The following is a 26,212-nucleotide window of genomic DNA, read 5'->3' as shown; positions in this document are numbered from 1 at the left end:
CGATACTGCTTACATTAATTACTAATGGCTTTTTTGCAGGTTACTGTACTATATATGTTAAACATTAAAGATTTAAAATAGGGAGCTCTGTTGATTCATTGTAGTTTTTGTTTGATGTCATCCACATTTTATATTTCAGCTTGTTCTCACTGCTAAGAGATGTTTTATTCTTTTTATCCTTTGGATAAGTAAGAGCAATCCCGGTGCCAAAGCACAGTAAAGACTAAGTAAGCTCGTTGAGGTCAGACAGAAATTCCACCTGGCACTGAACTCTGTAAGTTTACCTTATGGTAAAACCTGAGTCTTCATTGTGCTGTTATCCTCGAATTTCTCCTGCATGCCACCGTGCCTGCTCTTTATAATGCTCTCATCTTGGAACAGTTCATGGGAGTGCTGCTGAGTGATGAAAAATGCTGCTTTTTTAGCAGTGAAGGCAAGTCCTTTGTTTCAGCATAGAAAACATGATTTCCATCCACACAGGCTTCAAAAGAAACAGTGGGAATTCTTGAGAGCCTGATTATCATGGCATAATCACATTATCAGAGAGATTAGAAGCACTTTACTGTGTCCTTATGCTTTAGTGACACTCTAAGGCACTGGACAAAATCTTCAAGTGCTGTTAAAATCTTTCTTGTAGGGCACTAAGGCAGGAGAGAGCTTTTTAGCTGTGGGCCCTGAAATCACAGAGAATGTGTTTAATAATTCTGTCAGAGCGCTGCTCATCCAAACACAAGCAGAAGGTGTAGTTGCTGGTCTTATACTCCCCAGTCTAGATATATTTCTCAGAGCCACCTGCAGCAGAGCAGAACAAAAGCCTCCTAAAATGTTAATTCCCATCAGTTCCAGTCATTGTGAAACACTGTCATTAACCAGGCAATCAAACTAATGGCATTCAGAAGTATTAGCAATTCAAACAAATGAGGAATTCACATTGTGTTTTCTCTACAAACCTTGGTGGACTCTTGGATGCCATTTCTTTTGTGGGAGGTGGCTGCCTGTAAGTGTAACATGCCCATTTTTAGGTTACGCCTCAGCACTGCTGTGTTGCCTCGAGGTAAACAGTCCACAGCCCATGTGTTGTAAGTGAATTGTTGCCTGAAAGCCTCTGAATTGCTTGTGATTATGGGAAATTCAGTCTCAGCTTTAACTTTTTAAAGTGAGAGCTAAGCATGTGATTTTTAACATGTTTCTTGTTGTGGATGGTTGCCAAGGACCACTGAAGATTTGGGGATTAATGTTCTAATTATATAGTTTGCAATATAAAGGATTCCACTGAAAATTAGCCCAGAGTGAAGAAGGCTAAAAATAATCAAAAGTCTTTTCAGGTGTGAGTCTGTGCCTCTGGAAGTGCACACTATGGACAGTGTCTAGACAGAAAAGGTATGAAATATCAAACATGCACTTGCCCTCAGTTAAAAGGCCAGGATGAAACAATCACAACTGAAAGAGTGATATGGGAGAGTTGTTGCAGTTAAAAGAAAACTGCTCCAGCAGTGAAGACACATGGAATATGGGAAAAAATATTTTAGCCTAAACTGGTACAAAAAATGATCCTGGAATAAGAATTTTTTAAATCAATTACGGTTTGTTTCACTTTGCTTGATTTTCAACGTGTAACAATGCATTTTTAAATGAACAGTAAAAGTCTTTTACCTGCCAAGCCATGGACTCAGGACTTTGTGTGTCTCCAGCTGAGATTACTAAAACACTTGCAGCAGGGAGCTGCATTCCTTCTGCTGTTTTACGGAGTTAGGGAAATAGAAGGGAAACACACTTCCATGGGCATGAGAATTAAAAGGAGGGGGAATTGTGTGGTGTGGGGTTTTTTTAACTTTCTCCTCCGTTCTGTATCTTTTAGTGTAAGGCTTGATTCTTTACACGGTTAACTTTGTGTAATCCACTGATTGTCTTGCATGTGGAAAGCCCAGCCATAAACTGCATTTTCTGCTGGTACTTTGGGGCCTTAGACTGATCTCTTTCACGTTCTCTCAACACGAACCAGAAGGGAAGTGCGGACACGCTGACACGGAGCGGTGCCCGGCACTCGAGGGCATCTCCCGAGCCGGGGACAGCGGCGGCGCCCGCAGCGGGTCCCCGCGGGGCCCGCGCCATCTGCCGGCAGCGCCCGGCACTGCACCCGCGGGGGCCCGCGGAGCGCGCTGCTCCTCCTGCGCTCGGCATCTTCCAGGGAAAGGGGCATTTCTTAGTGTGACCCCGGACACTGAGAGCTGGAGCGTGTCCAGAGAAGGGCAGCAGAGCAGCTCAAGGGTCTGGAGCACAAGTCTGATGAGAAGCAGCTGATGGAGCTGGGCTTGTTTAACCTGGAGGAAAGGAGGCTCAGTGGGGACCTTATCTCTTTCTGAGAGGAGGTTGTAGTGAGGTGGGGATCAGCCTCTTCTGGGCATCCAGCGATAGTACAAGGGGAAATAGCCTCGAGTTGTGCTAAGGGAGACTCAGGTTGGATATTAGGAAAAATTTCCTCACTGCAAGAGTGCTTAAGAACGAACATAGTGGAGTCACCATGCCTGGAAGCGTTCGAAAAATGAACGGATGTGGCACTTGGCAGTATGGTTTAGTGTGCATGGTGGTATTCAGTCAGAGGTTGGACATGATCTTGGAGGAATTTTCCAACAGTAATGATTCAGCACATCACCAGCCAGTTGAGGGAGGTGGTTGTCCTTCTCTGCTCTGTACTGGTGTGGCCCCATCTCAAGTCCTGGATGTGGCACTTGGTGCCATGGTTTAGCTGAGGTGTTAGGGCATGGGCTGGACTCGATGATCTTAGAGGTCTCTTCCAACCTGGTGATTCTGTGATTCTGTGATTTTGGGCAGTCTTTGAGAATGGACAGGGAAAACTTTAGTATGTCCTAACTACCCAGAGAGGTATCAAATTGCATTAAAAATTGAGTTGGAAAGAGTAATTACAAAGGAGTTTGTAGACATTGTGCATTAACTTGTTTTTACTGCATATTAGGGTCGACCAGGACCGATTGGACTTCCAGGACCAATAGGAGCACCTGGATTTACTGGGCCAGAAGGTTTGCCTGGAGCAAAAGGTGAGAGAGGAGCAGTGGGCCCTCCTGGACCAGCTGGACAGAAAGGTGACAAGGTAGGCTCAACGGTGACTTTTCTGGCTCTGCAATAGTTCTATGGACTTCTATGTATTTTTGAGTGAATAAAGATAATCTTGGGCTATCTGTCCAGGGGTAAAAACACAATGATATTTCAACAATATCTTTAGAGAATTGTCTGTATTTTTGAATGAGAATATAGATGCTAAAGCTGCTGACTGTGTAGCCATCCTGGTAGGTGAACCACAGCCAAATGAGTATTGCTGTTGCAAGTAGTCTGTCACTTCACATGCCCAGGGGAAGGTGGGTGTTATTCACACTTTATTCAGGGAGACACAGAGCTGGTTCCTGTGTAGAGGATCCTGGGTTGGTGTCTAGAAAAGCAAAAAGAATGGGTACTAAACAAAATCTGCAGTCCAGTTTTGCAGGTGCAAAGTTATTTCTAACAAAAAGAATATGATAAATGGATGTCATAATAAATGGAGTAGCCCATAAGGTATAGGTGTCAATGAATGCAATGTGCAAGATTGGAAACAATTTCTTTGTACTGAAAAAAATCCATTTATTCCAGAACTGTTTCTATCCCCTGAAATGATACATATGCAATACCAGCATGCCATAAGATTCTCTCTCTCTTCATCCCTTTTGGGAGCAATATACTTTACCTTTCCAAAGCAAGAACAATTTAGACTGGGTATTCTGCTTATCAGTCTGTTATGCTACTATCCAGAGCGGAGCAACAAAGTGTGGTAACTACTTGCAGCTTGGGCAGTCTGAACTTAATGCAGTGGTCTGCATATCTCTGGAAGTCCTATCCAAGTATAGACAGAAAAAATATGTAAGTCTTGTTGAAACTCTTGGAAAGTCAAGGGTTAAGTTTATAGCAGATTGTTTATTTTCTTGGCATCTTGTTTTCTCCAGATGTGCAGTAGGAGATTATATTTTTACTTTAAATTGCCTGATTAAAACATTCCTGAAGCACTCATTTGGCGTCCAGTCAAGCTCAGATGCTCAGTTCCTATCTTCACTGACCCCTGTGGTCAGAGAGAATCTGCATGAGATAGTTTGCTCCTTTTGATTTTGAAAGCAGAAGTCCAAGACTGAAAAATATCTCACAGGTAACTGAAATATACAGACCGATGAAGTGAAATATAATGTGTACTCTTTTTCTTCAGGGTCCAATGGGAGTTCCCGGATTTCAGGGCATCAACGGGATCCCAGTAAGTTTGCATATGTAAATATAAATCACCAGAATGTTAAACACAACCAAAAGCACCTGAACATGATAAGATTGTCTTAGCACATGCATAGTGTACCTTGCAATTGCTTGCTTCTCTCTGGAGGAAAATAACCGTGTTTGTTAATCTACCTGGTGATTCCATGCTGGTTTGTAAGATAATAGGAAGTTGGTACATATCAGAAAGTGAGCCTGAGCTACATGGGGATCATTTGCATAATTGATTAGCTTGTCTTTCAGTACCATGGTCCCTCAGCACTGTCTAGAAAACACTGTATCATAAGACCATAGACCTGCAGAATTGAAAGGGACTTCAGGGAGTCAGGCAGGATCAGCTGTGCTACAGGCCATTTTCAGCATGTGTTTCTTAACCAATTCTTAAAACCTTGTGATGGTGGAGACTAACTTCTCTATTAGAAAAGCTTTGCTAATACCTAACTTCAGTCTTTCTTTCTCCAGTTTAACGCTCTTAGTTCTTATGTTACTGATCAGGGACACAGTGAGAAGATTGTTCACTTTTACTTTGTAGTAGCCTTCTTGTATGTCATAGCTGTTACCAGGTCTCCCTCAATCATCTTCTGCTGTGACATGAATGAAAACAGTGATGAGATAATCCTTACTTCTCTTCTAGGTTCTAGTCCTGGTTTAGATTGGGTCACAGGCAGGTAACGACTTCCCCTGACCATCAGGAACTTTTGGTTTCTCTCATTCTTTAGAACTTTACATTCTAGTGACAGTTTACTAAAAATTATGTGCCTAGAGTGTTTTGGCCAGATTTCTTTTGCTTTGGTTTCTCCAGTGATTTTTGTGAAGACATCTAGCTGTATCTTAGGGGAACTTTAACTGCATCAGCTTTAGAAGTTGCCCCAAACTTCCTTCCTCTTTCTACGCCATTTGGCTCATCCTGCTTTCTCCTTCTGATACTAGAATTATTTTTATTTTTTTGATGGCATTTTTCCATCCTGTGTATCACTCACACTCTTTCTCATCTTCCCTGCTTTCTCAGCTGGCCAGGAACTCCAACAGTTGAGCTCTGTTTTCTTACTTCCTATCAAAAACTGAATTGTTGTGATAGATTGGCTGAAAATGCACAGTTGGCCTTGTAAATGAGCTTGTTTGATTTCCAGTTCCTTCCTGGCCCTTGTCCTTCACTCCCCCTCTGCTCATCCTTGCCTGTTTTCTCTCCTGCTCTACTCCCTTGCTGCTATTTTTTTTTTGTTTTGTTTTACCACCAGCCAACTGTCTAGGTCTGAAGACAGCAAGCTGTTCCCATAATACTTAATTTAATTGAACACACTGTGGGAACATGCTGTTCTCAGGGTATTTTTTCAGATGAGGCTCTAGAGAAAGGGGATTCCCAACAATGAGGGGAGGCAGAGATACAGCAACAGCTTTTGCCAGGTAGTTGGCAGCGGCAGGCATTCCAAGGAGAGAGAGCAGGGGAGGCAGATGAGAGGATTCAAAGCCTCCAGCACATGCAGATCTACTCTGCTTTGCAACATTCTGCAGGTGGGTGAATGGGAAAGAGGCAGATTTTGCTGGTCATGAACAGCAAAGTTCTCAACACTGTGGGTCTTCTGTGCCACAACTGCAGGGCAGAAAAAGGGGAAAGGGAAACTTGTTCATACTGTTTACACTGTAGTCACTGAGATAAATGCTTCCATTGTAGGGTGAAAATAGCAACCACCACCACTTGAGTAAATATTTTTACTTTTGCCATTACATTTCAGGGTAGGGAGTAACTTAGGTTTTTTGTGAAGTGTATACAAATATAGGCACTGTATATGGATGTGTGAAACGCAGAGCAAAGGAGAGAGCACGTGTGTGTGAGAAAGATGGGAGAAGTGAAAATATATTGCTATCTCTGCACATCTAAATATAAATATATTTGTAGTATGCAGGTATGTTAGTGTGGGCAGGTGTAGTTTAGTCATGGCCATGGACAAGGCCGTTATTCAGAGGGGAATCCCACTGTTGACCTTAAGGGAAGTGGTATTCCACAGAGTTCCCTTGGGGAATGCTGGTGGCAAGTAAATCATGTTGTTGCAGCTGGCTTGACTAATCCCTTTAACCTAGTAAATACAGCAGCTACATGTGTTTATTGCTAGACTTTCATGTCATGCTGTAGGAGAAACCCTCAAATCCTTAGCCCTACTTGGGAAGTTTATTTTTTCCTATAGGACAAGATTCAAGGACACCTCTGGCAAAGGCTGGAACTGAAGCTGGGAGATGTATCTAGCTTTTCATGAACTGTCCAAGGAGTTCTAGAAGGAAACATTTTTATAAGTGAGCCTTTCTCTGTGCCATGAAAGCCAGAGCTATATGAAGAGGCAGTTTTGTGATCTTCCCAGAGTAAATGCAAGCACTTGGTGATGGCTGGAGAAAGGCCACTTTCCTTAGCAACCCATGAAACTGTTTATTCAATTAGTTTTGTATTAGTCCTTAATTGCATTTGTTTCTCTGTGTTTAAATATGTGTTGAGCTCTCCTGTTGGGATCGCCTTTCTGTTGTTTGATTGAGAAAAGAGGCCCCTTGGGATCACGGTGTCAGGGTACAAGCAAGAGTCAGATAAAGGAGGGCCCAGCTAATCAGTTCGAGTTTCCTTATCTGTCTCACACCGAATGCCTCCTTTTGTGAGAACAGAGAGCACAAGCATCTCTCCAGCCTGTGCTTTAACTCAAATCTGTAAGTTAATCACCTTGCCATGTATAAGTAAAGTGTGTGAAAGTCTTCTGCCTTAGTCAATTGAGGTGCTTGTGTTCAATTGGCACATCTGCCAAAACAGGAATTTGAGGAGGTGAGAGCAATGAAACTATTAACCAGCACTTTTTCAGGTCAAAACAGCTCCTTGAATCAGTATTTTAAACCCCTGGGAAAAAGATTCTTTTTAGGTAGGACTTAGCAACTCTTAAGGAAGTCAGTTGTGGGTGTTCAGTATCTCCTCAGATAAGGGTCTTAAAACAAAATATTATGAACTCTGATTTCAGATTAGCTTTAAAGTAGGAAATCCTGTGGATTGTTTTCCTAAAGCAAAAGACACAGAATGTGTGTATATGTGCTTGTGTGTCAGTCTGTGTTATGCTTTGGCTCAGAGCCATGGACATGGATGCCATGGGATTAAGTGACAGGGGCACAGATTTATTTAGCACACGTAAGAAATCACTGTGATCAGCATACTTTATGTCCTCTCTCCGTGAGCCCCTCACATTTTAAGAGGATACCAAAGTCCTTTTGGCCCCTTACAGGCTGAGAGTTAGGAGATCTCACCCAAAGCGTTTCTCAGGACATGGGTCACCCGACAGCTGCCTGCCATGGGCTGGCTCTCGGCCAGCACGAAAGCTGGAGCAGCTTGGCTCCCTGTTGTCTCACTCTGAGGGGCAGATGTTGGCCCTTACAGCTTCACTAAACCTTGCAGCTGGTCACCTTGTGCTGTAACCAGATACATGTGCACTTGTCCCACATAGCTCCTGGTTTTGTTGATGCTGTAAATAAAGTGAAAGACCTGGTAGACACTGACAACTCTGGACTCCCTCTGCAGTCACTTCCTGTCCTTTCAGAGACTTGATGCTCTTGGCTATGACATCGTGCATGGATCAAATTAATTAAGTAATTTCTAAGAGACAAATGTAAGTGGCAATAAACTGCTGCTTCAGCCTAATCCAGGGCTTTACCATGGCCTGACAAGTCCCTGCTTGCACACCACATGTGGGTATTTTGACAAACAGACTAATCGTCAGAGCAACTGGTACTGTTAATGCAGTGGTCTCTGATGGTAATGCTTTTGGATGACTTCATTCCATTCCTTGTTAAATCTCAAATTTATATTTGTCTGGGTGAGTTGCCTTAATCTGGTAGTTGAGACACATTTGACATTCATTCAGTTTGTACCTTGTTGACTGACAGAAAGCAGATCAGGTTACTCTTGATTTTGTTGGCACAAATCTCAATGCAGTTGCCCAATGAGCTGGACCAAGGACCTCATCTGAATGAAAATTAACTCTGTTAAGAAACAGAACAGTTATTTCTCTGCTGTGTTTGTTTCCTACTCTGCCAGCTCAGGGAGGAGGTACGTGTGAGTAAGCAGCAATGTGCAATAGCCCTCCTGGCAGCAGCTGAGACCAGTGATCAGCTTGAGTATTCACATAATTATGGCCTAAGTTGCCCTGCATCCTTGAGAAAGTCACTCTGCTACTGTGTGTCTCCAGCTTCCCATCTATAAAATTAAAATTATAGCATTCCCACATTTTTCCAAGGGATTTAAAGATCCTTAGATAAAAGGCTTTACATTACTGCAAAGTTCTCATTGAGTTTCATCAGAGCATATGCTATTGGCTTGGACTGGGAAGACCTTTAGTGTTGCAAATGTGTTTTATTTTAAGTGTCAGGCATGAAGGATTGTTAATGTTCTGCTTTATCTCCATTTTATCCATGTTTGGTTTTTTTTCACTTTCCTAATATGAGTCATAGCTTGGTTAGTGCCATATCTTAAGGACAAATCTTTGGGATCAAACGAAAGTACTTTTGGGATGAGTCAAGATCACCGTGTACAGAGGGGGGAGAGAACTGTCAAGTTGCAGATACTATCTTCCAAAGTTAAATTTCCTTCTTGCCTTAAAACAATGCTGTTGAGTGCCACAGGACTCATTTATAGGAAAAGCAGTATAGAATAAGGAGCTGCTTGAAACTTGGGTAATGTGACTGACAGTTTTGCCTTTCTGCCTCCTGCCCTCACATACTGATATGGCACTGAAGAAAAAGTACCTGAAGTCTCAAACGTTGATCTCCTTTGCACCAGTACCGTGCTGAGTAAACTCCAGTCAAATTAGTAGAGCTATACCAGGGCCAAAGACATGTGAAATCAGAATTAGGTACAATTGTATTTTGCTCTGCTTGATTAATAGTTGGCCATTGCAAGTACTTTTTAAAATATGTTTTTAGTTTAATCAGATCTTTCTCCCAGTTGCTTTGCCTAAGGTCTTGTGTTTAATATAAGAAATAAAGCTGTTCTGCTTGAATGGCCTGATGCTGGAGCTTTAACATCTGTTGATCTATTAAAAGAAAGAATCTACACTGGAGAGGAAGAGAAGTCACTGAAACTCTAAGCAGATCGGAATTATAAATGCTCAGTATTGTTGAGTCTGCCCTTGCCTTCACATGAGCAAGTTCCATTCCTGGTGTCAGGTGCACCCTTGCGTGCTGTTTTACACTGTTACATTCCATGTGGTTCACACTGCTGTGGGATGAGCATTGCCCTTTTGGGACCTACTCATGCACAAGTAATGTACTCCAGAAGACTATCCCTTGGAGAAAAAGGTAATGGGATGAATGCAGCCAATGTTCTAGGATTTAGCCTTTAGGGAGGATAAACAAAGCTGGCTGAAGAAGCTCATTCTGTTGCAGTCTGCCATACACTGAACTTGGCTGGGAGTTGTGCAATTCTTTTGGTTTGTGTTGCTGTTTGGAAGGAAGATATCAGTTTTCTGGGGACAACAGTATTACTAATAAAATAATGGATCCTGTCAGTCATTCTCTCTTATTTCCTTTACACAGGGTCATCCTGGGCAGTCTGGACCTAGAGGCCAGCCTGGCCTCGATGGCTGCAATGGTACCTCTGGGAGTCCTGGCATTTCTGGACCAGATGGGTTTCCTGGCCTACCTGGACTGCCTGTATGTCCCAACTCAAATGTGGTGTTCGGTGGTCACTAAACCAGGATTTGCTTTTTGTGGCATTGTTGGAGAAGTAACTGCCAAGGAAGAACCCAAATAACCCTGAGTTTATTAGCATCGTTAGAGCTTAATTTTCTTATCCACTCTGAGGATAAAATGAAGATCCTGTGGATAAAATCCCCTCCCTCACCTGCTACCATCGCTGCTTTGGATGCACCCCGGGATATGGGTGGTCTTCTGGGCTGCAAACCCACACTGACAGCTCAGTTTTTCATCCACAAACACCCCCAAGTCCTTCTCCAGGGCTGCTTTCAATCCAGTCATTGCCCAGCCTGAATCTGTGTTTGGGGTTGCCCCAACTCAGTTGCAGGGTCTTGCACTTGATATGGTTTACATGGGCCCATCCCTCAAGCCTGCCGAGGTCCCTCTAAATGGCACTGATGTGTATATGAACAGGGGAGTTACACCATGTCAGACAGGTTCAAATAGGATCTAAGGTTGTCAAAGGCCTAAAATGAAAGGGAAATCTAGTATAAACAGGAAAATACCAGAGCAAATGTTTGCAGAACCTTGTTTTTCTAAAGCTGCAGGAAGTCTTTAGTTCTCATAATAGCACAGCTTCTGACAAAGCAGCAGTGGTACTTTTACAGTTAACTGGAGCCAGGAGTTTGCCTTGTTCATTATGCTAATTAGAGATTCTTTCAAAATGAAAGCAGTATATTTTCAAGAAATTTACTTTTTACTTTTCTTTTTTTTTTTAACTCAGGGTCGTCCTGGCCCAAAAGGCCTTAAAGGAGAACCTGTTTTTGCTCAAGGCAGTCTTAAAGGATTGAAGGTAAGCCTTGTCATCACACAGGAGAAAATGCAGTGCCAAGCAACTCTTTGATGTGCCACAGGTTGCAGGGCTGATACTGCAGGTTTGATTGCTCATGGTATCAGTCCAGTGCAGAGCTGTGGAAAAGGCCTTGTAAAAACTTCATTAATGACAGTACAGAATACTCTCAGAACCTGGAATTGCTCGGTCTTTGAAGAGCTCTTGCTCATCCCATGCTGGGATGCTGGGACATTGCTCATCCTGTTACTGTTCAGTGCATTTTATGACTTCTACTGTGAGATTCCAGCTGCCTCCCAGTGTTTCTTGTACTCAAAGGTACTAGAAATTTATCAGTCCCTTTCTTGGTTTGCATACCTGCTTCATTAAATGCTGAAAATATTAAAAAATTCACTCTCTGATATAAGGCCTCTCACACTGACTTTGCTGGTCAAAATTAGGAACTCCTCTAAAACTCTGTCCACGTTATATACACTCATAAGTTCATACAAGTCAAATAGATCTTTATTAATTTACTCTGTATTTATAGGAAATAAAGGTAATTTCATATTATGATTGTATGCTTTTGCATATTTTATAGCAGTCATATAATAAAAGTTTTTATAGTGTATTTTCAGTGGTTTTGTAATTAATATTTTTTATGCCACTTTATTTTCTCTTGTTACACATAAATAAAATGGTTCTAATTTCTCTAGAGGTCTCCATTATCTAATTCAAATATGGAAGCTCAGATTTCAATATATTTTCCCATTTATACTTGATCTAATATTAACTAACAGCAAATATTTCTATCTTTGCAAAGCTTGATGTTCCTTATAGTTTGTTGTAATAATGTTGTGTAATTTTTATGTATGCATTTATGATTTTTAGGGTGAAAATGGTCTTCCTGGATTGGATGGAGTTCCTGTAAGTTTTTTAATATGGGACATACTGATTTTAAAGACTATTAAGTAGGTACATTTTCAGGTATTGGTTCTCAAGGACCCTTTTCAAATTAGTGGGAAGTGTATGTGTGATACCAGTAAGCAATTCTAGATTTGTAAGGGTATGAGTGGATCCACATTATGGTAGAAAAAAGTCCAATTTTTCCTATTATCTATTTCATTATTCCTTTTTCAAATCAGACTCCCTTCTACCATTGAACTCTGTACCATTGATTTTCAAAGTACATCTAATCATATGAAATAAATTATTTTAATATTTGAATTGGCATACTTAACTAGGGCAATATTACTTAATGTTTCCTGAGACTCACTTTGGAGGGGGTTTGATGAGGTAAATGCTACATATTCTCTATTTGTCCTCTGTTCTTTTTATAGGGCCCAAAAGGTTTTCCAGGTCCAGTAGGTCCTGCAGGCCCTATAGGATTACCAGGTTTGCAGGTAAGAGACCTCAGCTGTTGCACTTGTTGATAGAACAGTTCAAACTGTTGACAGTTTCCCCTTCTCTCTCTGTGTCATGACAATGAGCAAAAGTGCCTGTGCATCTGAAAGGACTGAGCACAGCTGACTTCTACTATAGGATGCTTGGTCTCAGGTAGTTTAATCTGATCACAAGAGCAAAGGCTCCTCTCTGGAGCATCCAGAGCAGCAAACATGGCCGAGGGCTGGTGCTCTCTGCAAACACCTTGTTACCCTGTCCTGAGCACCTCCTCATCACAGGGCCTGGGGGAATAGCCTGGTCTCTGATGTTTGGAGCCTTTGTTGTCACAAGCTATGTTAGAGTTGCTTTGTCAAGATCCTACAAGAGAATTTCTATTCAGTAAAGGTAAAACCAAACTACATTTTTGTTGGGTTTAAGTTGAAATTTTCTCTTAATTGACGATGACGGTGCCAAAGAGCTGTGCTGTAAGAGATCTGAAGACTTCAGAGCACCTGTCTTGCTTTTGCTTTGGAGGCAAGAAAGGTTCAAGTATCACTGCAGATCCCAGCATTGCTCCAATTTTTTGCATCCTAATTAAGTCAAAAGGAGTAACATCTTGATCTTGTTTACATTTAGGGTCCAGTGGGTCCCCTTGGGCCACCGGGTCCAAAAGTAAGTAGCTACCTTTCCTTTTTCTTTTTACACCTAATTTTTGGGGGTTTAACAGTGCTGTGGGCTTAGATGATAGTGGTGGTGGTGTTGCTGTTGTTTTATTATTCTTTCACCCATGTTTTTTTTTCTCTCCTAGGGTAACATGGGATTAGGCTTTCAAGGAGAGAAAGGAGAAAAGGCAAGTGAAACTTGTTTCATTATGGAAAGAGCATGAAATTATACTCTAGAGCTCCATCATAGCTTGATCCTCTAGAAAGTGGCTAGATTCTAGCATTTTCTTCTTTTCCTTTTTGTTTTCTTCTCCTGAACTGGCTGACAGTTCAAATCTTGCTAAAGAATCTTGCTGGTTCCTCATTTGTTGGTGCACTAAAAGGGATGGGAGTCTTTTCTGGGTGAAGAGGAAGGAGGGGAAAATCTCAATCAGTGCAGTACTTTCATGGTTATCAAGGCCTGAGGTCCTTTGACATCTTTTGGATCTTCACATTGCAGTTTCTTTGGACCATCACCTTTTGTATTGAGTTATTCCACTGACTTCATTCTTACTGGCTTTCATTGCATTCTTTGGGTCAGCTGGTGTGTCATTTGTAGTCTCCCTATCCTAAAGGGGTGTCCTGCAGTCTGTGTCAGAATTTACACAGGCAAAATGGGGCTTCTTAAAGTTCTCAGTCTGGGACTTGATTCTGCTGATGTTAAAATTGGCTCTCAGCATTCTACAATTCTAGTTGTTCCTTCTCTTCTTTTCTTTCATATTTCTCCCCAAAGCTTTTCTGGAATGTTTTCCTGTTGGTTCAAAAGCTGAGCCTTTTTTTTTCTTGCCATGTTTTATACCCACAAGGCTTTGGAAACAGATGCATTTTGTTCATCCTGATTTTCCATCTGATCTTTTGATTCCTATGACCAAACTCCCATGCCATCATTCAGGCACACAGATCTATATACATGAGATATAATTAAAGTGGTTTTTCTTCTGATTTGTAGGCCACTTCATAGAAAATTAAACATGGTCTGCTACGTCAATATCTTCCTCTTTTGTCTGCAGGGAGATGTAGGGCTGCCTGGGCCTCCAGGTCCCCCACCATCCACTGGAATACTGGAATTCATGGGATTTCCAAAGGGGAAGCAAGGAGAAAAGGTCTGTAAATTCAGTTTACAAACCCTCTCCCTCTCCATGCTCTTTCATTCAAGAATGAACGAAATTACTGTACAGTGAGAGCTGTTATATTTCCACATCAAAAAAATTTTCTGTACCAGTTTATTCTGTCAAATGGTTATTGAATAAAAATATTCATAGCTCAGAGCATTGTGGATCACTAGAGAATACACACCTCTCAGAAGGAGAAATCTGGAAGCTATTTAAAGGTTTTTGTCATTAAGCCTAAAAATAAGTGAACTGTAGTTTGTTTTTGTTGGACCTGTGAAGCTGTGTCAGCTGAAGCAAAAAAATCAATTTAGAAAAATAAATGGAAGCTCCAGCTCTTTTGCCTTAGTGCACACTACTCTGAAGTAATCAGATTTTTTCACCTTTACTTTGTTATTACTGAGATGTGTATTTAGGCCACAGTGTTTTTATAAAAGCTGTGTGGTCCTTGAGCTAAAGATCCTCTAGACACATGAAATTTAGGCGCACTGAATTAATCTGGGACTTACACAGGCTGGTTTGGGAGCCCAGTCTGAGCTCGCCTGAGCCCCTGCGTAAAGTCATGAGAGAGATTCTTGTACTTGGTCAGTTTACAGTAGAGTGAGGTGAGGCTCAAACAAACCCCTTTGAGCTCACTCTGGAGTTTGTAAGCAGAGTTGTAAACACATTGCTGTCTCATCATGTGTTACTTTGCTGCTTTCATGAGGCACTGTGCATGTTGCAGTTTCCTAGATGACAATGTGAAATGCCTCTAGTTTGACTTGTAGCAGCTGGGGACAGTAGAGCAGCAGCTCCCAGGCAGTGGCATTTGAAGCCATGGGAAGTGGCCAGAGGATGCACCAGCACTGTGCTGAGAGCCCCTTGATCCAGGACATGGTGACACAAACTCCATGTACTCGCTGACAAACAAATTACAAGGCCTTACTTTAGGTGTCAGGAGCATGGTGGGTGGGTAGGGGAAGCTCTTGCTTTCACAGGCAGTGATTTACTGTGTTTGTCTCTTCCCCCTTGCCAGGGTGAGCCAGGTCCTCAAGGATTCCCTGGAGATCAAGGATTGCCTGGAATCCCGGTAAGGACAGAGGAGTGCTTTCAACATATGCCTAATAGGGGTTAGATGGTTCAACAATCTCTGAATAGGTCACAGGACCTCTACAGGAGTTTCTAGGCACTTTGAAAATCTGATAAAAATGTTCACAAGACTTTTTGAAGAGTGTAACTGTAATCTGATAGTTTTTTGTCCTGTAGATACAAAGAAGATAATGCTGTCCTACTACAGACTTACAAAGCAGCCAAGATTTCAGTACCTGCAACCTGCTGTTTGCAGAGACCTGCACGGAGCTCTACCCATGTCACAGCCACTTGATGGCAGTGTTCCTTGTATCACAGACATTTAAAAAAAAATCCTAGTTTTTTCCCTTTAATTATATCTAAACATATATTTTGGTTTTTTACTTTAAAGCTGTAAAGCACATGCAGATCTTTCCTTCTGTCTGTATACACCCAGTTAAAATGGGCTGTTTAATATTAGTGCTCATCAACTCAGCATGGTGTAGCATCTTCTCGATATGAGTTGAGAAGAACAGTTTACCTCTGAATTCCAGCGAGCTATTTCCCAGCTTAAAACTTTTTGTAAACAAAAGTTGTTTCAATAAGTTTAGGGAATAAATATTTTTGGAAACTTCTGACTAATAAGATAAATTGTTTGCCAGTTTCTTCAGTGTACAGATGTTCTTAGGAGAAATACGTGCAAGAAAAACCTGCACATGAAGCACAGTTTGTTGTTAGCCTTTCTGGACATGTTCCATTATGAGCATGTTTAGCTTTATGCATCACAAGAGACCCATTGAAGCTGGTGAAATTGAACATATGTGCAAACTTAACCACAACCGTAAGATATTTTAAGATTGAAGCTTGGAAATTGCTTAACTACTGTAACTCTTGCTGAAATTAAATCCTGGTGTTCTATCTCTGGATGTGATACTTCTTGCTGACTGGGAAAACCACCAAACATTTCCAAATACTGAGCGTGAAAATGCTAGTTTTGTGTCATTCTTGGGCTTTGGAAGGGAAAAGTGTGCTCTGAGCATTCCTTGAGCTGCTGCTGTTAAGCAATGAGACTTGAAATAATGTCTCAATGTAGAACAGAATACCGAGTAGCATTGGCAGGTCTTTGCTGTCTATAATATGGGGTCACTTGCGGTTGCTACTGAAATATGTGCCATGGTTTAAATGGATAGAAGTCTTGGAGAATAAAGCAGGTACTGTACTGCACATACTGCCAAGTCTGGTTGAAAGAAATTTTTCTTTCTGGGACAAAACAGTCCCAGCAGAAAGAGTCAGTTCCCTTTGTCTCCTTTTTGTACTCTTTGTATTAATAAATGGGTTTGTGTTCCCTTTACTTAGGGATGTGCTGTTAAATTCCAAACAGATCACAGAGATTTAATGTTGGCATTTTTCCTCAGGGCTTTGGAGGTGTTGGAGAAAAAGGAGAAAAAGGTGTGCCTGGCTTACCAGGTGGCAGGGTAGGTAACATCACAAAGTCCTTAAATGCCTTTTCTCAAACACATGAAGTGAGCCTTTCATCAACAGAAGCATTCCCTCCAGAGATGTGCTCCTACTCAACAGAAACACCAAGACATTCTGTTCGGTGTGTGCAGAATAAATTGTCAGAGAGAATGTCTTGACCACGCTGAGATTTATTGATTTTGTGATTACAACGTAACACCTAAGTTCCTAGTAAATTGGGACACCATGACTTCCTTAACTTGAACTGCCTATTAGAAAAACAATGGTTAAGTAAGATAAGCCTGCTTTTTTCAGTTATTATGTTAAATTCTTCACATTGTCAATAATTGAGATATAAGAAAAGCAGTGGTAGGTTCTCCTTTTGAAAATTTTTTTTCATTCTTTGATGCTGAGATATTTGAAGCCTGATCAAGCTGAGATGGAGCCTCCAAAAGCTGATTTCTGTGCTGTTCTAGGGTCTTTTGGGACTGGATGGATCTGATGGAATTCCAGGGAGAAAGGTGAAATTTCTTTTATTTTTTACTGTACTTAAGAGTTACAGAAGCCCTCTGACTGCTTAAGATCTACTGACTTCTTTGTCTAGTGTCTCCAGTTCTCTGATGGACAAATATACCTGCCTTATTGGAATAGTTAAGCTAAGTAGAAAATCCATCAAAAACTGTAGATCCCTTGAACTGTCTCTCTAATTAACCCTATGTGTTCAGTCACTTTCTTTTATATTTTGTTTTATGTATGTCTTTTTCAAAATATAGTGCAGGTGATGGTCTCTCCAGTATGATCTAATTAATATCTGTATGTTAAAATTGTATCATTAAAAACAAGCCCTTTATGACAAGTTTCTCAACAATACTGGTTGTGAGGCTTCAGAATCACAGGCAAGATTCAAAGTTTAAGTTCCTTGTTCCAGAGCTCTTGGAATATCCTATTTTATCATCTGTGGCAATGGGATTTGAAATCTGTACTGGGCCAGTTTGGATATGTTACACAACAAAAGCAGTAGATCTCCAGTCAGACACCCAGAAGGAGAATTTTGGTGTCCCTGAGAATGCTACCAGGAAATGGGGAGCCGGAGGGCTGCATTTCCCAGTGTTACTTTAAATGTTTTGGTGCCAATCATTTTTTACAAGGGGAAAAGAGCAGAGGGAAAATGTGTGGGACAAGGAAAAGAACGTTTTAGACTCTTCATTCTGCAAGCATTTCTACATTTCTGTGGGAACCCTTAGGTATTCTCCTGATTTGCATACCTTCAGCCTGCTCACGAGTTCTCACCATCTTCACAGCACAAGGAGGCCTGAAGGAGCTCTGGTATTTTGTGAGTGCTGAGAAATTGATGCCATCAGTTTTCTCTTTAATTCTTCTTCAAATGTTTGGTAGGACAAAGAATTGGGTTTGTGACTTAAGTCCAGGCTCTGCAGATGTCTCAGCTAACAAATAATGCCACTTATTGTCTCACTGAGTATCATTGTTCCCTTATGTGATTTTGCAGGGCCATCCAGGTGTTCCAGGCTATCCAGGACTGGATGGAGTCGAAGGCATGAAGGTAACTTCTCACTAAAGCATTTTTTTTTAAGGTATTTGCATTAATAAATAAGTATCATTGCTTCAATCAAATCTCCTGTTTGCCCCGTATCACTGTAAATTTCAGTGTGTTTCAGTTCCTCATTCACTTTATTGTTAAGCATAGAAATGAGTGGTTGCTGAGCTGTGAATGCTCAGCTATTTTAATAATTTTTCAATGTTAATCATGGAACTTCATGACTTAGAATTGTAGGTGTAGCCTTTCTGGTCTCCTTTATCCTTACACCAATGCCATATTTATTGGACTCTTGAGGCAAGATTAGGTGGAAGTAAGTGGATGCTGAGATAGTTGCCAAGGCTATCTGAAGTCTTGGATCACAGATCTACAAGTGTGGACAAGCCTGAGAATGTGTTCAATTTCTTGTACTGGAGGTAGATGATGCATAGGAGGCATTTTCTGGGTGCCTTACAACTTGGGCAGTCAGACAGCTGGAAACTGAATGGAAAATGATTGGATAGTAGTTTGCTGTGAAAACACTGATCTGCCACCAAGATTGCAGACTTGTAAAATGCAAGTACTGAAGGGATTTTTTGTGCAGACCACATGGAAGAAGTAGAAATTTATGTACAGAGGAGTATTACTGGAAGAAACAATAAAGTGTGCACTGCCTTGGCTCACTGCATGGTGTTTATATGATAAATATGATGGCAATTTGGACAAAAGCCAAATTTTGCACTTGGGTTTAAAGAGGATCTGATACTCTTTGAGAGTATCACTGAGAGGAAGGAATGTCACTGCAGTTTGTCACAACTTGCTTGTTCTACCTGGATGATTTTGTGAAGGAATCCATTTTTCTGTTATTGAAATTCAGTATCCCAAGGCAACAGATAGCTGCAGTGATGAAAGCTTTTAAAAATGAGATAGCTCTTACCAGTGAACAGATATTATCTACCTGATATTGGTCAGTGTGCTGACATAACTGGTCTCCAGTACACATTGTATATACATGTCTGTGCTTCCTATTGAGGTAATTGGAGACCTTCAGAGGATAGTTGGATAGCAGCAGCCATCTTATCTGAAGCAGCCATCAGTTTCATCAGATATGTAAGTCAGGACAGCAGATGATTATGAATAGCAGAACAAAGTGAATTCTTCAGCAAGACAAAGAATGATGGTTACTCAGTGAATGACTGCAGACATTGGCACCATAATACAGTCTGTCTCCTGACAAGCAGCCTCCTCTTCATCACCCATCTGAATGTGGTGTGAATCTGTTTTCTTTACAGGGTGAATTAGGTGACATCGGTCCCCCAGGCCCTCCTGTTGTTATTGACAGGGAAGGTGTAGTCATTTCAGGTACACATTTCCATTTTGTTTTGGAACTCATCTAAAGCACTTCTTCTGATCCAACTTTCTTTCTTACTGTATTTTACAACTTCCCCACATTGTATATGGGGTCTAACGCATCCCTTGTTATTTTTCCTTTATTTCTGTATTGTTTTGATACACATATGTTTAGTCCTTTTTTTATCACTTCAGAATTTACAGAAAGCCATTCATTCCCACATTGCAGAATGATGTGTTTCAAGGCAGAATGAAATGTCTTGCCTGTGAGACAGGCTGTGTGTGAGCACGGGCAAGTGCTGTGTTTGCTCTGTAGACACACTTCAATCTGTCTTCAGTGTACCAAGGAAAAGTGGCTTCCTGGTGCTGCTTGGTAAAGGATGCTCTGAATGTCATTCTGCTGTTACTTGTTGTTCAATGTAGTAAGAATGTTGTTGAGAAAATAAGCTTAATTAATGCCACAGCTGACTGGGGCCTGCATGGGAACAGTCTCTAAAGCCATAAAGGTAAGGGGACAAATTGTATGGTCTCTCCTATTCTTTCTCCTTCACATGTAGTCAAGTTTGAAACAATCTCTAACAACTCAGGAGGAATTTTTCCCAATATTATTACCTTTGACTAACAGGCTTTCTGCTCAGAGCTTGGCAGCCTTTGCTATCTGTGAGATCAGTGGCCACTACAGTAATTGAACAGTCTTTCAGCAGAAATTCTGATGAGATTTTCTTCCTTGTTTTCCTCTTTCTCTTAATAGGTGCCCCGGGTGACCCTGGAAACCCGGGAATACCTGGTCCTCCAGGAGATGAAGGGATCATTGGTTTACCAGGCCTTCCAGGAGCTCCAGGGTTTCCAGGCCTGGAGAGAGGTAAAGCAGCTGCTGCCAGTGTGGGTTTTGTGGAGAAGTCTCTGGGTAGTGGCCTGGAGATGGTGAAGGTATTGGAGCAAGCCTCTCCCTGCTCCTTCAGCTGTCTGATTTGCAGGCTGCTGTACGAGAAATAGGAGGCAGGGATGACACATAGGGAAGCCAATTGTGTTGACTTGGATGGGAACAGAATTAGTGCCACAATTATTACAGCCAAGGTTAAGTCTTCACATGTGAATATTTGGGTGTGGCAGTGTACACAGGAGGCTGTGGTTTGATTTCCATTTTTAATGTGCTGATTGGCAGAAGTTTTCCTACATTTTAAATTATAATGAAAGTTTTTGAAATTTTTTAATGACTTTTTATATTTGCAATAAAGAGCTAATGGATTGGCTTGATAAACCCACTGGGAGTGCAACCTATTTGTCCCATCAAAGATCTCACTCAAAAATTTCTGTTTCACTTGAATGTCATCTGGGAAATTCTGGCCTGAATCTGCAATGATCCAGACACTAGGAACTACCAAGAAAATCAGAAAATAAACCCCCCTCAGTCTTACATAGTTAATTGTCTGATTGAACAGTGAGACTTAAATGCAGTACTGTGAAGTTTTTTGGATGACCAAAGGAGTGTGTAAATGGGAGCCAGTTGGTCCCTCCAATTAGTGCTTTTTCATTGGTGTACAATTATAAATTGTTCTGTGCTAACATGGTTGCAATTCAAGATACAATGGTAATTACCTTAACATTAAAAATACTTCAGTGTGTTTGCTACTGGAGAGCTGTTCATTGTGTCATTGTTGTCTAGATGGAATGGGCCCTGGAGGGTCTCCAGGTATTCCAGGAGTGAAGGGTGACGTGGGAGAACCAGGAAGAGCAACAATTGGAATACCAGGCCCTCCCGGCAGAGGTGGTTTACCAGGTCTGCCAGGAGCACCAGGATTGCCTGGTTCACCACGTACGTAGAATTTTTGCATCTATTTTTGTACTGGATTCAGACTGAAATAGGATAAATAATCATTTATATATTTAGTTCTTTGCCAGCAAGGATTATTTGTCTGTAAATTGTAAATGTTTGATTGACACCTCATTGTGATTGTAGCTCATAGACTTACATATATCAGCAGATACTCCTATAAAGTAGGAGACCTAATTAGTAGGAGACCTAATAGACCTAATTATTGCTAAGTGTGGTAGCCTGAGAGACTGAAGCACAAAGTTGTGTAGACACAATTTATGGCACAAAGGACTTTGAAGGTCTAGGCTAGTCTCTTATTCACTTAGGTCAAGAACAGACCATGACCTTATGAAAACCTGAGGTAAATGTCTGTCTTGTGAGCAGTGAGTTTGGGTACCAGGAGTCAGATAGATGCCTAAAGAGACAGTTTCCAGACCTAAGGAAACAGGATTTTGTTTTTACATGTTTATTTGTATGGATGTCCTGATTAGATTAATTGTGCATTGTTTTGTTTTCCTCAGAAATTGAGTATTACATGATCAGGGTTGATTTTACAAAAGTGTTTTACTGCCATAAGCTGGGTTTTTTTGAGAGCCAGCCCTTCAGAACAGGGGACTCTCCAGTGATGGAGCCGGTGAGCATGGTCTGATAAAATGATTTTCTGTGGAGAAGAAATAAGTGTTCTCTTATCAATAACTGTTTGCTAGTCAAATCTGGATCACTTTTCTGCAGTCTGTAAAGCTCCTGTAGCTGTGTTTAGCTGATGGTTGCAGTTTGTTTCCATGGAGCATTAGATGGTGCTGGTCAGCACTCCATCTTACTGTTGTCACAGAGGGGAAGGGTTTTCAGACAGTGTACTTTTAGATTATGTTTGATCACTTTCCACTGCTGTTTCTACCAGCTTATGTTTCATTCTATTCAGCATATAAAGAGATGTAGACAACAATCCTGCAGTCATGAAGTGAGGGACAGGGAAAGTCCCCTTAACCCTTTTGCCCTTTAGTATCTTTCCTGAGCTGCAGCCACTGAATGAAAGTCATTTGCCCTTCTTTACACTAACTGTCCACAGTTTGGTGAGTTCTTGGGTCAACTGGTAAATCTGTGAAAAAGTGCAGTGGCAGAGTAGAGGAATGAAACTCTGTTGCATCCACACTGTGAGAGCTTTTGGTTTTCTGTGTGAGAAGCTAGAAGCAAATACGGCAGAGAACTGCAGCCCATGGTACCAACCAAGATCCATCTCCTTGTGTAATGTCCAAGTTGCAGTTTTGTCTGGTGCTAGTTGCATCACTGATGTTGTAAGTCAGTAATGAGCTGTAATCAGCTTTCTCATGTCTTTTCCTTGCCTTCTTTCTGCATATAGGCCCTTCATTCTCCCCAGGGACAATCCTGAGTGGAAGGACTGGGGCCCCGGGGGAGCCTGGGCAAAGAGGGCTGCCAGGAGCTTTGGGTCCAAAGGGCTACAAAGGTAATTGACTCTTGTTTTTAGAGAGCTTTTCAGCAGTCATTGGGCTGACAGATATTTACACGTGGTTAATATCCTAAGGGATGAGTTGTAAGTGTCTTTATGACAAATCACAGGAGGATTTGAAGGAGCCAACAGCCTTTGCAATTTACAGAAATTTGTGCCCAGCACTGCCAGTAAAATCATATTTCTTCTTCTTATTCTGCTCAGGCAAATAAGCTGATAAACATCTCATACCCAGAAAATTAGCTAAGTAAGTTATACTCTAAAGCCATGAGACTTAGAAATAAAATCTTGTTCACTGCTATTTGCAATAGAGGCTGTAAATGGCAGGAAAACGTAATTTTATTCTTTTCTGTGCTAAAAATTGTGAGAATTTGGGTCTTAGTGTGTGACAGAACCAGCAGCAAAAGCCATGATGACACAGATATCACTGTGCTTGGTGATTGTTTGGGTCCATGGCCAGTCACAATTCAGGGGGCCATTGTAACCTACTGTGAGAGTGAGTATGGATTTGGGTTTTTTGATAACTATGTCTTCAAAAATGCACAAGACCTCCCTAAAACTCCCCTAAACCCATCTGTTTAGGAATTTTTAACCTTTGGAAAGAGGTCTAGAAGTGCTGAGGTTCATGGTGCACATGGTTATTTGGTGATGGGCATTGCATGGAAATTAAACTGGAGAAAACCTGAGCTCCACTTGCTTGGCACTCACATCACCTGAACAGAGGAGGCATAAAATCAAATCATATGAGAATGGCTTTGTCTTAATTGAATCAAATACTGCTTTTGGAAATCTTGCAACTGAAAAGGGTGTTTATCCAAATGAAACTCAGTTTGGAGTGTTGACTGTTTTCCAGGAGAGGCAGGTGATTGTGCTTGTGATGGAGGAGTTACAAGAGCTGGTCTAAAAGGCATCTCAGGTCCACCAGGTCTGTCGGGAAGCCCTGGTGTGCCTGGTGCCAAGGGCATTGGTGGAGACCCGGGCTCTGTGGGAGCACCAGGACTGCGAGGCCCTCCGGTAAGGCAGGAGGAGTTCATGTTGGTTGCTGTGAATTACAGGAGTGCCCATGTGCAATTGCTGGTCTTGAATGTAATGAAAGCAGAACACTTTTTATTTTTTTTTTCATAATTGCTTCTATTTGTTTGGATTAAAAAAAAAAGCAACCTAGAAACTGATCTGTGTAAAGAAACTGAAAGTAGAGATATTGTCAGCTATAAAAATGGGAGAACAAATGGTTCTTAAGTTCTGAGAACTGCACATTCATCAGTCAAGAGAAAAGTGGTAGCAGTTACTCATCCCAGGATTTCTTGGAAGTAAACATACATGAATTAGATCCAGGGCTCTTCCTAAGTGAGGTCTGGCTGGAGAAGCAGTTGTACATGTTCATGGAGAGAAGATCTGAAAAATCAAACAGGGAGATCCTTCCACATCATTGCTCACAGCTATAAAAACTGTGCACCGCAGTCTGCTTCCTAAATGCTGTATGCTAAATACATTAATGAGAGTTGAGCTCTGCTTTTTATCAAACAGCAACCATAACAAATAGGATTTTCCAAAGTGCTGAGCATTGCTCATTTCAAGTATTTACTTTTGAAAGTCATAGTCCATAAAGATACCAGTCTTTTGTCTTCAGAGTATCTTTATCAGTGTCAGTAAGTGCAGCACACCAAGCAATAGGGAAGAAGATTCATTACTTGGGTCTCATTATATCATGAGTGATGTAATGTTCCCAGATGCCATGCAAGACTGCTGTCACTATTTTCAGGGTTTGGCTTGCCATTGTGGAGCTGTAGTGACAGTAGAAACAGCTTTTTTTTTCCTTGGTCCCAAGGTAATGTATGCAATAGGAAACCCTCTGGAGATTCTTTCTGATCTGGTCATTGTGTCCTGTCCTCATATGACATTTTAAAGAAGCAAAGCCTTTTCTTTGTATGTTCATGTTCCTTTTCTTTATCTGTTGGTCTGTAGGCTTCAGCTGGTCAGCAAGGACTTCCAGGCCTTAAGGGAGAAAAAGGGGATCCATCCTATGCAACAGTCAAAGGTGCTCGTGGGGACCGCGGTGCAACAGCGCCCAGAGGACCTTCAGGCATCCCGGGAACTCCGGGCAGGGATGGACTTCCAGGCTTGCCAGGCCCACCAGGCCCTCCAGTAAGTTCAGATTAATTTAGCAGCAGTGTTTCAGAACTGGAATAAGGAGCAGAGAAAAAAGCCAGGCCTGGCAAACTAGTCCTGATTAGCCCTGTGGTAAATCTCCAAATACATAAAAAGCTCACAGTCCCTGAGCAAGAATTTGTCTTGGTCAGGATTAATAATTGGCAATCCTAATGCCTCTATCAAAAGATAAACTTCAGTACACCCTAATGCTGTTCTATGTTGTGTCCTGAAAGACAAAAGATGTTGTAGGCCTAATTGAAATTTAAAAATCACACCAGAATCTTAGTAATTAAAAAGAAAGTAAATGTCTTTCAGCATATGTAATATTTTCATTTTGGCAAATACAACATAAAATATTCTTTGTAATAGTCACCTAGTTTTGCTGCATTTTAAAATAAAGATGGATAATTTGCAGTGGTTTCTATATATCTTTTCAGGCTCACATGAACCTTGCACAGAGCAAACCAAACTCTTACACACTCTTAAAAATGGCAGTGATGGATATTCTTTCTGCATCCATTTGATTTTCAGCTGTAGTTGTCTTTGCTGTGCACAGGGTGATGGTGGACTGGGTTTCCCAGGTGAAAAAGGGCTGCCAGGATTACCTGGCACCAAGGGCCATCGTGGAGAAACTGGTTCTCCTGGTGTTGGATACCCAGGTCCTAGTGGAGTTCGTGGACCACCAGGTGACCCTGGAATGGATGGGTTTCCAGGACAAGCAGGTCTTCCAGGCCCTCCAGGTAGGTGTTACTGGGTCTGCCCTTACTTTAAAATGGTGTAAATCTGCAGGTCAAATGGTACTCAGCTTACTGCTGTGCCCATGGCCAGGCCAGAAGATTACATTAGGGTAAAGGCTGCTCTTGAAATTAGTTGAAACTTGTTTGTGGGCTCACCAGACCTCACATAGCAGTCACAGCTTCCTCAAGTTATCATGTTCAGGAGGACACAGATAATAAGCAATAAATACTCAACCAGTGCTAATACTAACAGTATTAGCTGGACCTACTCCCTGACTATTGCTGGAGAGCCATTTTACACCAAAGGTAGTTAGGAAGAGTGATAAAATTAGGTTTTTAAAAACACCTAATTCATTGTCCAGATAAAAATAGTAATTCACTGGTATCTGAGATGTCTCAATCAGTTTTCAGATCTATTACTATTATTGAAATAAGAGCTCCAGGTTTTTAAAAGACTAAATGGTAGTACTTTGTATGAATGAACAGGTGTTGATTAAGAAGAGGTTGTCATGACAGTCAGGTAAGGAGTTCAGTTAAGACTTGTGCACTCAGCTCTGGGCTGTGCTTGCTTCCTGAGGTACTGTAGTTTGGCTCAGTTGGTGTGTCATTATATGCACCTAAACATACCATAATGACAAGTGATGAAGGTAAATATGGGTTTGATCATACTTC

The 26,212-nt window shown here is 41.4% G+C and overlaps 1 protein-coding gene across 1 annotated transcript in view; it reads left to right on the top strand.

Moving 5' to 3' along the window:
• The window catches only part of COL4A6 (collagen type IV alpha 6 chain), a 119,773-nt gene that overhangs the window by 75,121 nt on the left and 18,440 nt on the right, over positions 1–26,212 (top strand). Inside the window, exons 4-23 of the mRNA XM_069015375.1 lie at positions 2,975–3,109; positions 4,247–4,291; positions 9,859–9,975; positions 10,742–10,810; positions 11,678–11,713; positions 12,127–12,189; positions 12,806–12,841; positions 12,978–13,019; positions 13,881–13,973; positions 14,995–15,048; positions 16,442–16,501; positions 16,961–17,005; positions 17,992–18,045; positions 19,311–19,380; positions 20,120–20,230; positions 21,035–21,184; positions 22,545–22,649; positions 23,506–23,666; positions 24,618–24,797; positions 25,360–25,543. Of these exons, the coding sequence (XP_068871476.1) occupies positions 2,975–3,109; positions 4,247–4,291; positions 9,859–9,975; positions 10,742–10,810; positions 11,678–11,713; positions 12,127–12,189; positions 12,806–12,841; positions 12,978–13,019; positions 13,881–13,973; positions 14,995–15,048; positions 16,442–16,501; positions 16,961–17,005; positions 17,992–18,045; positions 19,311–19,380; positions 20,120–20,230; positions 21,035–21,184; positions 22,545–22,649; positions 23,506–23,666; positions 24,618–24,797; positions 25,360–25,543 (1,810 nt within the window). The remainder of the gene's footprint in view (positions 1–2,974; positions 3,110–4,246; positions 4,292–9,858; positions 9,976–10,741; positions 10,811–11,677; positions 11,714–12,126; positions 12,190–12,805; positions 12,842–12,977; positions 13,020–13,880; positions 13,974–14,994; positions 15,049–16,441; positions 16,502–16,960; positions 17,006–17,991; positions 18,046–19,310; positions 19,381–20,119; positions 20,231–21,034; positions 21,185–22,544; positions 22,650–23,505; positions 23,667–24,617; positions 24,798–25,359; positions 25,544–26,212) is intronic.

The sequence above is a fragment of the Aphelocoma coerulescens genome, chromosome 4A (genome assembly GCF_041296385.1).
Source record: "Aphelocoma coerulescens isolate FSJ_1873_10779 chromosome 4A, UR_Acoe_1.0, whole genome shotgun sequence".
Taxonomy (NCBI): Eukaryota; Metazoa; Chordata; class Aves; order Passeriformes; family Corvidae; genus Aphelocoma; species Aphelocoma coerulescens.
Note: the sequence above shows the minus strand (reverse complement) of the source record. Positions and strands in the feature narration are given on the sequence as shown.